Source organism: Choloepus didactylus, chromosome 19, assembly GCF_015220235.1.
Source record: "Choloepus didactylus isolate mChoDid1 chromosome 19, mChoDid1.pri, whole genome shotgun sequence".
In the NCBI taxonomy this organism is placed as follows: Eukaryota; Metazoa; Chordata; class Mammalia; order Pilosa; family Megalonychidae; genus Choloepus; species Choloepus didactylus.
Window position 1 is genome coordinate 35,807,915 of NC_051325.1, and position 15,793 is coordinate 35,823,707.

Consider the following 15,793-nt stretch of genomic DNA (forward strand, 5'->3'; position numbering starts at 1 on the left):
TGTCAGGGTTGGGCAGCACAGTAATGGTCTTCTCTCAGCCCTGACTCTCCTGCCTGTTAACACCAGGGAGCAGAGGATATGTTTCCTTACCAGGGAAACCATTTCAAATGTGGCCATTGACTCAGCTTTTTTAGTTTTTAAGAGGTGGCCATCAATCCAGTTCAGGAGTGACTCTGGTAATATTTCTGGACATTGATTTAACAAATAGGCACAGAAACCTTTTAGGTGCTGGATCCTCTGAACTTCTTAATTTATTGAATACTCTGCAACCAAGGCTCAGAGAGGCTCAGTACATTGCTCATTGTCTCTCAGCTGGTAACAATAACAGCTACCATTTATTGAAACACTTGCTCCATTCCAGGAGCAGAATTACATGGCCCTAATGTTAAAAATTCCCTCTTCAAACCTTCTTCCGGCCTGTTGAGTGTTTCATACTAATTCTAATCCCAAAAAATGCTTTTAGAGATTAGACTCCACACTGTATATTAGAAAATTGAGGCTCAGAGAGGTTGAGCCACTAGTTTTAGGCCGACAGCCAGGGAGTGGCTCAGCCAGGATTCCAGGCTAGGTCGTTTGACTCCAGGGCCTAAATTCTCTCCAGGGTAATTACTGTCCCTTAAAAGGCCTCACTCAGGTGTATTCTTGTCAGCGCGCCTCCAAAGTCCAAGTTCTTTACACTACCCGTCATCGCACCACCAAGTTCGCCAAGTGGTAAGGACGATCTAGGCTGCGGATGCAGCCAATGCAAATACACAGCAGCATGAAAGCACAAGAGGAAATGGGGAACTGTCTAGATCCGTCAATCGTGTAATAAACCGTTTTAACTGGTATGAGCGTCTTTTTGTCTCAATATTATGCGGCAGTGACTCATTTAGGGGCGGACCAAAAGGGAAAGTCCTGTCTACACTTCTCGTAGGTGAAACCCGCTTAGGTGGAGAGAGGCTCTGGGAGTCCAGTTACCAGTTCTTGAGCCTCACCCTAATCTGCTCAACAGCCCGAGGCGAGAGGCATAGAAGCGGTTAAATGTGGCTGGGGAAGCCGGGCCGCCGCCCCTTTCCAGCATCGCCTCCCAGAATCCCTCAGGCCTCCAGCCAGTTCCCGCGCATCGCGATACTCGGCCCAAGCCTTTCCCCGAAAGGCAGCCCGTACCCATCTCCTGACCGAGTTTAGCGCGAGGTGGAGGGAGAGGGAGGGCGGAAAGACGAAGTGCGGGGAACGCCGGGAAATGTGGTCCAAGAGTTTCAGGCAGCCATATTCTTCCGGAGCGAGGGAGGCCAGAGAGGTAGCTAGGACTACGATTCCCAGGTGCCCTTTCGGTTTGTTTTTGTTCAAAAAAAAAAAACCCCACACTCCCCCTCCTCACTCTTCACACACACTCACACCCACCCACGGCAGACACGCACGCACCCGGGCACCGGAGGAAAAGCTGCGTCTCGCCTTCCCGCCCGTCCTGTCTCCCTCCCTCAGCAGAGCGGGAAAGAGGAGGACCGAGCCGTGACCTCTGACCCGTGGTTATGCGGAGCCGCCACATTCCTTAGCGATCGCGGGGCTGCCGCCGCCGCCGCCGTGGGCGACTGACGCAGCGCGGGCGCGTGGAGCCGCCGCCGCCCCTCCCCCACCGCCGCCCTCGCGCCGGGTCTCGCGCCAGCCGGTGCCCCAGCGCCCGCCCTCTCTCCCCGGCCGCACCCGAGTCCTCTCGAGTCGCCGCCGCCACGCGCCCCGCCGCCGCCGCCCGCCCCAGCCCCGCGTCGCCGCCGCCCCAGCCCGCCCCGCCCGGAGGTCCCGCGTGGAGCCGCCACCGCCGGGGAGGAGGAGGATGAAGGACAAACAGAAGAGGAAGAAGGAGCGCACGTGGGCTGAGGCCGCGCGTCTGGTGAGGCCGACAGCCGAGGGGGCTCGGTAGGGGGGCGTGCGGGTGGGCTTATCGTGCACACCCCCACGGAGAGGGGGAGGGGCGAAGCCCTACCCATCGCGGGAGGGGGCGGGGCCCCTCTCTGGGAATGGGATACCCCCCAAGGAGCGCGGGGTGTGGAGGGATCCCTCGCCAGGACGGGATGTGGCGCCCTTTTTTGCGCTCCCTTCCAAATTCCTGTGGAGGGGCTAGTCCGCAGGCCTGCTTTTCTCACTCGGGGCGGCGGGGCCCCAGCTTCCCCTCCCCCACTATTTGGTGGCGTCTTGGGGTCTGGGGAAGCTTCGTGTATTCACCCGGGGGAGTAGGTTTCCGGGAGGGGTCGGAAGCCCCTCCCTCGCTTCCTGGGGGGTAATGGGGCGGTGGGTTTGATTCCGGAGGGGGGTGAGAGAGCGCCCCCAGTTTCAAGGACGCGGTGGCATTTTGAGCTTTCCCAGTCTAATCCAGGTGTGTGGAAGCAAGTGTTTATTACTAGCTTGAACCCTGAGCAGAGGTTCTCAAACTTTAGTGTCCTGTGGGGACACCTGGGAAGGTTGTTAGACATGCTCGTTCTAGGGCTCCACTTAGACCTACTGACAGATTCTGCGGTAGAGTCTCCTAATCTTCATTTTAAACAGCTTCCCAGATAAGTCTAATGCTGGTGGCTCATGGACCACAGTTTGAGAAATGCTGGTGAGTTTTACTTCCTAAGTTAGACCCGAAATAGGCGCGCTTTGCAGAGAACTGACTGTTACACTTTACAAAGAATGTATGTGTGTGTTCTCTATTCCCCAGTGTCGTAGTGCATGTATACATGTGGTGTTGGACAAAGACAGAGTGTCTCTGTTTGAAGATAGTGCTCATTGAACATTTAGCAAAGGAGAGAGTAATTTGAGTGTTTGAAGCTGCCTGGTGGTGGTGGTGGTGGTGGTAGTAGTGGGGAGTGGTTGTGAATTTTCTCTTCAAAGCCTCAGAGGACTTGTAAGTGAAATAGTTGTCCTTTTGGATTTGCACCCATAAAGCTAAGACATTTTGAGACATGTTCTTGTGAAATCTTGCTGATCACAATACTAACAGGTTATTCTCCCAGAGATGTCACTTCCACAGAACTGTCACAGAGCAAGGTTATAGTGCAGATAGCGTACTTGTCTCTTGGCACCCTGTAGTTTTTATGTAATGGCTGTAATTCACTTTTAATAATGAATGATGCTCAACCTTCTAATCTTTTCATTTTATTGGGAGTGAGGTTCCTGCCTCAAAATGTATTGTGTAAAGGAAGATGAGTATGTGTTGGAGGTTGATACAAGCCTAAGGTATACCTTTTTTTTTTTTTTTTTTTTTTTTTTTATTGGAGCTTGTAAAACTCAGTTATTGATTTATAAGAACTGAAGCTGTGTGGGTCATAGAATTTTTACTGGAGTTCCTGATCATCGTCCCAGGACATTTGTTGCTAAAAGAACAGAAAGTGCAATTGCTTGTGTGAAGTTAATTTGTTTGGGCATGTGAAATTTGAAGATTTTGAAGTTCCTAAATGCTTTTTTTCTAATTCGATCAAAATTGTCAGCTTTCAGGATTTCTTGGAAATTTCAGGATTTCTCCATTGTTCCTTCACCTGGAAACAAATTTAGGGCTGAAGTGCAGGCTGAACTTCTTTGAGTTTCTGTTATGCAGGTGTTTATTACTCTAGGCACCCAAAGGAAATTTGATATTTAGAGGGAGATGAAAGTACCGTTAAATTCCTTTACTTATGTCTTAACAAAATTCTAAAGTCTATTTGTCTCAAACTCTGTTGGCTCTTACTAGTAGTTGAAAGACTTGAGGAATTTGGGGTCCACTGCTCTGTTAGGCCTTCTTAACGTGCTTGAATTTACCTTGGTCTGAGGTCCAGCATCCAGGTTGCTCTTTCTGTTTTATGATTGGCTCAACTTCATGTCACATTATCCAAGGAAGTTCTTCCTCTTCTTTTTCTTCTGTGGTGCTTCATTAAAAATAGAAATAGGAATTACTTTATGGTGTATTTATACATGGGAAATAGGATTCATGGGAGTGTGGTGTATAGTTTTGCAGGTCTTTTATGTGCCTTTTGTTTTAGAATTTTCCATCTTTTTGGGTGGGATCTGTTGGTGAGAGGAAATACAGAGTTCCCTCTTTTTTTTAATTGGTGTTATACTAAGTGCTGGAGAGTTTGTGAGAGTTTATATTGGACAGAGAGAAGCTTGAGTAGGATTGAGCTGTAGTGGTAGGGCAGCCGATTAGATCACCTGAACACTGAGTCTGTCTACTCTTTGGACAGGTGAATTTGGCAGGCTTGTCATGGCAGTCAGATGCACTTGCTTGGGCTGGTTTTAGATTTCTCTTGACCTCACTCAGATTCGTGGCTAGGGTGATACTGATAACCCTTTTAAAAACTATTTTGATAAAAGAAGAGAATTCTGGAGGATTTCAGGAAATTAATTTTTGCAGATGCCACTTATGTTGTTGAGAAGTAGGTAGATGTTCTTTCAAACATTTTGTGAGTAACATCTTATCTAGATGTAAGAGGTAGACTTCAGGGGGTTGGGTGGATATAAATCCTCCTGCTTGTTAAGTTCTGAGTAATTTGTTTGGGAGAAGACAGCCAAGGGGATTTCCCTTCAAACTGAGTGCCCTTAAATGGATTCTCTCTGACTTTGAGAAACTCTGCATTGCATGCTTTATCTTTCACTTTGATTCATGATTGACCATTCTTACATCAAACATTTTTTTTCCCTTTGAAGTAGAAGAGATACTTTTAAAAAAAGTGTACATTCTAGAAAAATAGTAGGAGTAGAACACTGCTGAATTGTTCTTATACTAAAAGCTGGAGGGACTACTTTGTATCTTTTGATGTAACTTCCCTTTGGAGATTTTGTTTCCTATATCTTAGATTCTCAGGTTCTTCCTGACTACTGTTTAAATAATTGGTAGCTAATTTTTCAGTCTTGCATGCTTCTTAAAAAAAAATCATCCTACAAAAATTTGCTAGCTCATAAAATAAAAAAAAAAAAATTTGCTATTTTAGCTTACACTTAATTAGTATCAAAAAATTATATCCTGTGGCAGTGAATATTATTAGTGTGTACCAGGCTTTATTGTGAGTTTGTTCCTGTCAGCTTTACATAACTTGGCATTTATTTAGGCTCTTAGCATACAAATGGATAAGGCTTGCCCCTGAGGAACTTATGGTCTTCTGGGGGTGTGGAGGATCTAGACACATCAACAGAATTTCATTACAGGCATGGTAAGTGTCATCATAGATGTATAAATAGGGCAAACAGACATCTTGGCTCTTGCCTGTTGTCCAGGCATAATTATTAGTAGTCCCTCCTCTTCCTCTTCAAGTTTGGAAGGTAAATTATATGTGTTGTGGAACTATGGGGGACACTGAAAGGAGATATTTAACTCTGCCTGGCAGAAATGAGAGGCGGCTTCCTGGAGGAAGGTGCTTTCTGATCTGAATCTTAAAGGGTGAATAGGAGGTAGCCCCATCACAGAGGGAATGAACAGGAATTTGTGACAAGAAATACCAAGAGAGGGAGAGAGAGTTTGTGTGTGTGTGTGCGTGCGCGCGTGTGTGCGTGTGCGTGCGCACGCATTGGTAGGGTGGAGAGTGTGGAGTGAGGTAGAGCTACAAGCAGTTACTGGAACATAAAGTTTGTGGATTGTCATTTTGGCAGTTATGTGACGAGGTAAGCAGAGACCAGATTGTGAGGGTCTTGTAATCCCTTGCCAGTGAGCACCTACTCTGTACTGGGTACTCTAGGCACTTGCTCACATTGTCTCTAATCTGTAAAACAACTCTGAGAGGAAGACATTAGAATCTTTGCTTCAGAAGTATAGGAACCAAGGCCCAAGTTAGTAGGTGACTTGCCCAAGTTTAGAATGCTAGAGTTTCAGTTTAGGTCTGTCTAGTTCAAAAACTTGTGTTCAAAAGTGGGCCAAACTGTTTGGAAACATCAGCTTTACTGCATGTGATTAGGGAGCTGTTGGATTTTAAAGCAGGGAAGAGATGAACTCAGGTTTGCTTCATTGGATTGACTTCAAGCTATAGCATGTAAGCTCTGTGAGAGCAGGGATTTGGTCTTGTTTATCAGTGAATCCCTTGAATTGTGCCTGGCACAGAGTAGGTGCTCCATGTTTTTGTTGAATGAAGAATGGTAGCAGTGTGAGATGAATTTGAGGAAAGCAGGGCTGGGTACAGGGATATTGATGAAGAGGCTGTTGTGTTGGTTCAGGTGAGAGACTGGTTGTGAGGCCAGGGGTGAGGGAGTGGTGATAGGTGAGAGTGAGGAATGACACCTTGGTTTCTAATTCAGGTCACTGGACAGCCTCCCAGTCCAGGTAGGCAATGTAAGAAGAATGGGTCTATAGGGGAGATGAGTTACAGTTGACTGTAGATGATCAAGGGGGGACGTCCAGCACAGAACTGAATATTTGAATCTGAAGCTTGGGGAGAAATAAGGCTTAGGAGTTACCAGAATTTGGGAGTTACCAGAATTAAGGTAGTAGTTGAAACTGTTGGAGACTATATAACATTACCCAAGGAGAAAGTGAAAATTGAAAAGAGAGAGGCTAAGAATGAGACCATGGTAAATAAAGGTTTTTATTTTAGCACCTAATTCTCAAACCTTGACTTCTTTAGTGGTAAGGGCTTACCTTCTTCCATAGGACTACTGCTGAAAGTACTCTTTATGAGGTTTCTTGCTTTACATTTTATTTGTGACAGAGCAGAACTTGGATATGATTGTTAAATGACTGCAAGATGTTAGTTTGATTTGGAGTAATCTCAGCTGCTGCACAGGTAGAGAAAATACAAGGATACTGACAGCCTCTCTTTTTCTCCCTTTAGAAGAATAGCATTTCTAAACAACTCAGTCTCTTGCAGAGAGCTGCTGTTGCTAAGAAAATACTGCCCTGACTCAGTTAATAAGTGATGCTTACATAAATGGGACATTTCCGTTTCTCGTTGTTTTGCTTTCACCAATCTCACAGAATTATAGCATCCTGTTGCCAAATGGCAAAATGTACTGTCGCAGTTAACACCAGAATTTCACAACACAGTGGCAAAAAGCACCATTTAAAAATATGAGTACTAATCAGACTTCTTTAGGAAAGAAAATCTGAACGGTTTGTTATCTTATGATTTACATAGCACCGTGTATTCTGTAGTTTAGCCATATTAACAGTGTCAAGCAGTAACCAGGATTACTAAGGCCACACATACCATGAATGTTAGGAAGATTTGTGTTCTTAGAATTGAGGATTAGAACATTTCAACTAAATCGCAGTCACTTCCAGTAACTGGATATGTGTAATTTCTTTTCTAGGGTAATTTTAACTGGAGAAATCAAGTTGTCACTAGTGGTTCCTCAAAGCAGGATTGTAGCCCCTGATACAGATTGACAGATATAAATGGAAATTGCACACTGAAATCAGGATATTTATATTTCTTCAGGTATTAGAAAACTACTCGGATGCTCCAATGACACCAAAACAGATTCTGCAGGTCATAGAGGCAGAAGGACTAAAGGAAATGAGGTTTGTATTGATCTTGTTCTTTAACATGAGGGATTCATAGGACATTTGTTTCTCTGTAGTTTTGTAGTGTTATGAGTAAGTACACACGTATATTTATGTGTGTGTGTGTCTGGCATTGTTATTAAACTATCAGGTTGTGTGCCAGCTCTGAGTAGTAGGTGGGGATGGATGAACACCCATTTGTTTTTTTTTTTTTTTTGGAGAGGTGCAGTTGCTTTTCCTCATCCTTGCTCCCCGTAAAATCTTTGACACGGAGCTTATTTTTTATGTCAGCGTGTATTCTCTATTATACTCTTGTAAGTTTTAGCACTAGAGAAGAGGCAGACCATGATATGGCTATAGTGTGTCTATAAAACTACCTTTCCATACTGTACCTCAAAGTCCCTTTTAGGACCAAGGAAGGATGGAGCATCAGTATGAAACCTACTGGCTTTTTTTCCCTACTGATTTTAGCAATTCATGATATGACTATACTAAATTTTGGGGAGTCTGTGATTTTCTTATTCTATGGTGTTGTTTTTCTAGAGCAGCTACAAGTTAGAAACACAAAAGCCACTGAAGGCTTGAAAATGAGTGATTGTCCTTAATTCTTCTCTCTCCTCACCTTTACCCTCAACTTTTTTTTTTTCTTCTTTTTCATTTAATTGAGGAAGGATGGAAACAACTCAGTCCCTACTTGAGACTCAGAATAAGTAGCATATGTTTTTGGTGGTCAAGCTTTAGCTGGTTGAATTGATCTTTTAGGTTCAAAAGATCCTTACTTTTCAAACGTTCTCAAGTTGACATTTTGTGGGTGGGGAAGATCAGGATTGTCTAGATCATGTGTGTTTAAATAGTAGCTACACACTGTGCAGTGTTATAATAGTGCTTTATTTTTGTTTTTATGGGTCATTTCTCATCTTGCTGCTGTCTGCACTGCTGTTGGACCACTATGCCTATAGAAGGTAAATTAGTCCCTTTGGGACAAATGGAATTGAGACCCTTAACTTGTTTCTTCTTTTGCTCTTAAAGGAGTTTTATGAGGCAGTCGTGGTGGCTTGTGATGAGTGAGCAGCTCTGTAATTTGTAGACGGGTACAGTGTGTAGGAGTCACATTATTCGCAGGAGGACTCTGCCAGCCTGCGGTTCCCCCTTTGTGGCAGAGATGTTAGCACACCCACTTGATACTCCAGATATTGCACAAGATTTCTTTTAGAGATTGGTTCTTGGTGAAATTTTTTTTAGCATCCAGTGTGTTCCAGAGTAGAATTAGTTTGAATTTTTTTTAAATGGCTTTTTTAGAATCAGAATTTATTTTTAACACTCTGCATAAATTAGAGCTTCTAGTTCTGAAAAACATGAAGAGGCTTTACTTAAGATATTTAAATTTTTTTTTAACATGCTGAGGAGAGGAAAGAGAAGGGTCACAGGTGATCCCTAGCACTGACATGCTAGTACCAAACTGTTAATATAAATAATGGGCATTTGATAGGTTTTCTATTTTAAGATTCAGTAAGTAGCCTCTATCTCACTGAATTGTCATTGTTTTGTGTCCTACTGTTGTGGCAAGGACCTTGGAACAATTTAATATACCATCCTTTTTGGTTTAATGCTTGAACATTATTGGGCACTAAATCCGTTTGACTTACTTTTCTTTTTACATTCAAATTTAAATGATTGCTCTTGGATAGATGTAGAATGAAATTCATCCTTTCCTTCTCCCCTCACCAACAGAGAAAAAGCAAATGAAATACGTTTTCATTTACACTGAAATGTGCTTATTAGAAAAATATTTAAGTGATAAAAATGTGCTTGTTTTGTTGGGACAGCGTTGTTGATTGAGTGTGCCGTCTTTGTGGTGATAATGTTATGTGGCAATTTCTGAGCATGGTATTCAGGTTGAAATATCGATACTAGGGAACTCAGTTTTGTTTTAAAATAATATTAAAATGTTAGTAATTTTAAAAATTGTTAAAATTTAATATTAAAATATTGTGCAGTGTCTTCTGTTATTGTTTTCCAAAACTCCTGAATTAACTTGAAAAAAATCATTAAGTGTTTTTTTTTTGACTTCTTGGGAATTCGGTTCATATCATCAAAAGACACTAAAGAAGTGTTAGGTATAAAGTGGGAGATCATGTGTCTTATCCCAGAGCTCTCTGGGCATGATTTTTGTGATTTCATTTGGTTATTCTTTTACTACTTTCACAGCAGAATCATTATCCTTGGATCTTTTCTTCCATATTTCTTGCTCCCCTTCTTTTTGATTTAAAAGTGAGTTGGAGGCCAGTAAGCCTTTGAGTGAGTAGGTAAATGGATTTGTATGACCCTCATTCATCCGTTGTGTTTTTACAGTGGTACATCACCTCTTGCATGCCTCAATGCCATGCTACATTCCAATTCAAGAGGAGGAGAGGGGCTGTTTTATAAATTGCCTGGTCGAATAAGCCTTTTCACACTCAAGGTAAGTAATATAAACTCTGTTTTAGTGCAGTGGTTCTCAAACTTTTTCTTTGCATAGGAATCACCTGGAAGACTTGCTAAAATACAGATTCTTGGGCCCTACTCCAGCAATTCTGTCTTCAATGAGGTCCATGAATTTTTTTTCCTAATAAATGGTGCTGAAATGGTACTTTGAGTGGGATGTTCTAGTGTGGACAAGGTATGGCAATTATTTAGTAAAATCAGTGATTGTCTTTCTGTCAGCTTTTGCTTGTCTGTACCTTTGTTGGTATATAGCTGGGGGATAAGTATGTGTGTGGGCAATTAGGAAATGTGCCTTAATTGGTATTTTATTTGTAGTAAGGTTGTGAAGGATGAATTACTGGGAACTGAAGTAAGACGTATTCTGTGGCAAATAACTGAAATTTGAATTTATTTGTGGAAATTCAAAAACTTGTTCGCATTTACTAAATGACACTAATTATAAAGGATGAGAACATAAATCAGGTAGAATTCATGACAAAGCTTAAATAGGGCTGAAATGGAACAGGCTAATTATTTTTCTACCATTTGTGATATATGTGGTTATCATTTAGACCAGGGCTAGATAGTAAATACTTTAGGCTTTGTGGTCATACTGTTCCTGTTGTAACTATTGAACTCTGCTTTTGTAGCAGGAAAGTAGCCATAGATAATACACAAATGAATTTGCATGGCTGTGTTCCAGTAAAACTTTATTTACAATAACAGGTGGTGGACCAGATTTGGCCTGCAGGCTGTAGTGTCAACCTGATTTAGAAATAACATAACCATTTGACACTGGGGGATACTGAAAATTGGATGCTGACCCTCATGCTCTTCCATAATGCATTTATAAATTGCAGTAGTCATTATACAGACCTTTCCCTTTTAGTTTTGTTTTCTTGATAGAAATTATATTCTATCTTGACAGAAATTACAATAAATTTCTTGTATTAATTAAAAAATTAAACAGTTGAACGAATATCATCTATAACCTGTAGTCATAAAACTTGGTCTCTTTTATGTACATATCACATGTATTTTATGTTTAGATATTTTTGTTTTCTGTACTTTTTTTCCAGCTATTTCCATTATTGTAAAATATAACATGCATACGAAAAGGTGTTAACTTTTGATGTACAGCTCAACAAGCAGTTATATAGGTAATTTAAAAAAATTGTTACGGATTACAGTTCCAGTTTCAGTTCTTTCCTTATGCAGTATAGGGTATACACAAATAGGTGAAGACTTTCAAAGCACAATTCAATGAATAGCGATAGAAAATATTTCAAAGGATGTTATAGGTGACACTTCTACCATGTCAGTTACCTCCTTCCAGCTATTCCAATACCCCAGCATCTAAAAATATATATATATATTTATATAAAGTTTCAGTATTCATAGACCTTTGTTAAATCTCATCTTGTTTTTTGCTACCCCTTCCTCTCACTTAATCTCTTTCTCCATCTTCAGGGGTGTCTAGACAATGAGCACCCTAACTTGTTCATATTGAAAGGGGGTGTCAACAGTTTGGGGAAGGGAGCTGCATCTGATTGTTGTTAAAGAGGCCGTTGCCTCTGGGTTTTAGGACTTGTCTGGCATAGGAACACTCTGATGGATTTACATTTCTGAGAGATAAAACTTAGCAAGTGAATCTTTTATAGAATCTCAGGTAGGGACCTAGGTATTTGGGGACTATTTTTGGTAAGTGCATGGCATGCTGTGGCCATTGGGATGTCTAGTTGGAGATTGCATAAGAGAAACCTCCAGGATAGCCTCTCGACTTGGTTTGAGATCTCTCAGCCACTGTGACCTCAGCTTGTCACATCCCCTCCCACCCCTGCCTTTTGGTCAAGTAGGCATTTTCAGTCCTTCGCTGCCAGGGCCCGGCTCATTCCTAAAAGTCATGTCCCACGTCGCCAGGGAGATTCAGTCCCCTGGGAGTCGTGTCCTTCATGGGGGGAGATTAATGAATTTATTTGCTGAATTGAGCTTAGAGAGAGAAAGGCCACATCTGAGCAACAGAAGAGGTTGTATTGTTTTTATATCTTATATTTCAGACATTTTTGTCCTTGTAATCTTTTTGTTAAGAGGCAGCATAATGTAATGTCAGAAACTGGGCCTTGGGAGAGTCAGAGCCCTGACTTCAAAACCTAGCTTTATAACCTGGAAAGATTTAACTCCTTTTTATGGTGTATCTAACACAGAGAAAGTCCTTAGTAAATGGTGGCCTTTATGGTATTTTTTTAGGTTCTTCATCCTTAATTGGAGGAGAAATACAGTTTCTGTGAGCACATTGAGGGTAGAAACTGAGTTTTACTTCTCATTGTAACTTGCTTCTAGGCAGAATTCTTGGCTTAGTCTGTGCTCAGTAAATATTTGAACTGAATTACATTTTTTCGTTTTAATTTTGATATCTCAAGTTATATTTTTTCCAACCTTTTTTTGTGATCTTTTATTTTTCATGACTGAAACCTTGAAAAGCACCATTATATGAATCTTCTGTAGACTTGGTTGGCATCTTCTGTTAGTTTGCAGCCTGTGTCTGAGGTGCATTGGTTTAAAATATATTTATTAGCATATCATCTCATCTGCCTTTGGCTTTATGTTGCTTTTCCTGCATAGCATCTTGCTCTTTGGAGTTGTATATCAGCAAGTATCACTTCTCTCGTCTTTTATTCCTCTAGTTAGAAAGTGAATTTCTTGAGGGCAGAGTCTTATTTTAGTCCATAGTCCTAGGTACAAAGTAGCCTTCAATAAATATGTATTTAATGAATGAATTCATAAATAATAGTTTCATCATTCATTATTTTCATTGCTATCTTTTTGTTTTGACATCTGTTGATAAATACAGCTCATAATTGTGGTGGAACTTTTCCTTGATCTGCCTCTGTCATCTAGCTCAGATACCAGAGCCAAAATGAGAAGAGTGCTGATTGTCAAGGCTTTGGTAGAATTTTACCTTGTGTGTCTCTTAATGTTGTTGACCCTGCATAAAAGCAATATATACTTATGTACAATGCAGTTTGGTACAGAGAAAATATAAGTAACCCATAAAATTCTGCCACCTGTAACAACTCTTAACAGGTCATTATTCTGTCAGATATCTTATATTAAATGATAATTTATATTATTAATAATATTTGAAAAATTGGAACATACTCTCCTTTTAGCTTTTCTGCCTGCTTTCTTCAATTAATATAGTTTGAACTACTTCCCATGATGGTACATCTAGATACTCCTTATTCTTTTTAAAGATTGTTATAGGATTCCAGGTTATGAATGTGCGGTAATTTATTAATCTCTTGTTAAATGCCTCGTTAAAGCCATACTGTCTCCTAGAAGTTGTATAGGTATTTATTGTTATTCTAGAGTGTATGAGAAAGGATATAAAAAATCTGAACCAGTCTGTTACCATCTTGATCTTCTGAGAATCCTAGTTTCTGTCTGATAAACTCCCAAGTCAAAGATGGTATTAAGTACGTTTTAAAATTTTTATCTTTCATTTTTTTTATTTTGAAAATTTTCAAACCCACAGAAAAATTGAAGGACTCTTAAAGTGAACACCCCACTCTACAGCATTCACCTAGGTTTACTAAGTGTTTCAAGTTCATCACATTTGCTTTATCCCACTCAACATATGTATGCATTTCTTTCAGAATCATTTGAAAGTGTTAAGTACAAACATGGCACTTCACCCCTAAATATTTTAGAATGTATTTGTTAAGCACAAGGACATTTGCCTACATAACCACAATATTCATTATCAAATTCAAGAAATTTAACATTAATACATAGGCATATAATATATAATCCATATCAAAATTTTTCTTCAAAAAATATTCTTTATAGCATTTTTTGGGGGGTGTGTGTGTACCACATTACTTTATTTGAAGGAATGGTATAAATGAAAGAACTTGGTGGCTGTTGATACAAATTATAGAAAAGGTAAAGGTAAACCCAACATGCATGCACTGCTGTGGTGAACACGAAAGTCACCCCTGTGGCTATAAGGAAGGTAGCCTAAAGCCTGGCTTTCCTCATCATTGTTTCCCAGGGTGTGCTTGTCAAAGAGATACTCTGCTAAGCTAGCGGGGGTGGGGGGTGAGGGGGGCATCTTGTGCAAGTTGGTAATATAGTACTCAATTCTTTGGATTTTATCTGCTCTTTCAGGTAATGAATCTCAGTGAAGTCACACAGTAGGTGTTGTTTTTGTCACTAGTTTGTGCAGTTTACACAAACTGCAGTTTGTTCAGTTCCAATAGTGGGTAATTTACCCTTTTTTCCAAGTGTAACACACAACGCCATTGTATTCAGCCAGCCCGCTGGTCCTCCAGTTCTGGTTTTTTGATACCCTAAGGGAAGATTCGGCCACCTCATTCCTTCTGTAGCTCCATAAGTTTCTCAGCATGTTCTCTCTCCTTGTGAGATTGGTGAAGAAAATATTTGGCAAAACTTTTCAAAACCACATCATCACGGTCAAGTAGTAAGGTGTGGACAAGTAAATGTAAGAGGTGTAGAGCTCCAGGTTGGTCTGGTAGTTGATGGTGGCCTCTGAGTCCTGGTTGTAGTTCTGGCACACCTGCAAGGTGATGTGGTTGTCATGGCAGGTGGCTGAGGAGAGCTGGTGGTAGTGCAGCACTGTAGCAGTGGGAGCCTTTGAGGAGGTGGTTGAAGGGTGCCATGAGGAGGTGGTGGAGGGCTGGCTTGGAATGTTGGCTGAAGGGGAGGAGTCCCAGGTTTTGTTCAAGCACTGTTGAAGCAAGAAGCTATGATGACTTTCTCTGAAGACAGCTGGCGATAGAGGATTTTTTAAATCCAGCTTCCAGTCAAGGACCATGCATTATGTTTGTTTGTCATGTCTCTTTAATATCCCTTAATGGAGAACAGTACCCTTGCCCTGTTTTGTTTTTCATGACAGTGACATTTTTGAAGAGTCCAGGCCAGTTGTCTTTTAAAATTTAATATATCTTTAAAGCACTGATAAAAATGTAGAAATTTTATTTCCAGACTCCTTTAAGGTACTGCCTAGAACATGTCTACTGTTCCAGGTTATGACCCCATGCCACTCAGCAGCTAAGGTTGAAATGTGAGGGGATGTTTTCAGTAATGGTCTACCCTAGAGGTAGTTTGGTCAGGATATTGCCTGAAATAAGGGACAGCAAAACATACATATTTAACTCATATTTCCCCTTTTTTCTTTTTGAAGATGGTAGTGATGTCTTTGGAATCCTGTGGCATTTTCTTTGTCTAAATCTTCCCTTATGTGTAAGGAAAAATAGAATGGCTTGGTGGTTTTTCTCCGCTCTGATTAGAAATTTCTTCTGGTGGGCCAAGTCAGAATTACGTTTTTCCATGTATTTTCCATTACTTATTTAAAAATAGGAATTCTTTCGGTTCTGGATACCTTTTGGTGGTCTTATTCGTGATTATTAAAGGTTTACTGATAAGCTGGAGTCTTTCTGGACATGCCACAGGGTTCCTTCTCTGATGAAAGCCATGCTGGTGTGATGGTAAGTTTGACACTTGATCCATAGATGCTTGCATCAGTCTTCAGAGCTAGTCCTTAAGAATGAATAGGATAGATGGAATCTATCTATGTTTGAATCCTTGAGTTGAATTGCTTTCCTTAAGCTTTGCCTGATACCAGCTATCAGTGTCAGTTATGCCTGGTTAGAGGTCGGATTTATACTGTTTTTTGTTTTTTGTTTTTTTTTGTTTGTTTGTTTGTTTGTTTTAAATGCTTCAAAATTTATTAAAAAAATAGTTTATCTTGGAGGAACTTTACAGAATCACATTTTGTATCACAAACCATCAATCCACATTGCAGATATTAGCATATTATACTGCCCTTCCCATTTATTTTTTTATTATTATTTTTTTTTTGCTTTTCATTGTTTTGTTTTA

The 15,793-nt window shown here is 40.8% G+C and overlaps 1 protein-coding gene across 3 annotated transcripts in view; it reads left to right on the forward strand.

The window, feature by feature from the left end:
• Window positions 1–1,355: 1,355 nt before the first annotated feature.
• The window catches only part of ASXL1 (ASXL transcriptional regulator 1), an 81,547-nt gene continuing 67,109 nt past the window's right edge, over window positions 1,356–15,793 (forward strand). The window contains exons 1-4 of one of the 3 annotated variants that reach the window (XM_037811027.1): window positions 1,357–1,873; window positions 7,362–7,444; window positions 8,386–8,388; window positions 9,779–9,887. In XM_037811027.1, the coding sequence (XP_037666955.1) occupies window positions 1,817–1,873; window positions 7,362–7,444; window positions 8,386–8,388; window positions 9,779–9,887 (252 nt within the window). In that variant the 5' untranslated portion in view covers window positions 1,357–1,816. Of the gene's footprint in view, window positions 1,874–2,306; window positions 2,582–7,361; window positions 7,445–8,385; window positions 8,389–9,778; window positions 9,888–15,793 lie in introns of those variants that run through there. The other 2 variants (XM_037811030.1, XM_037811029.1) reach the window with 2 other exon arrangements.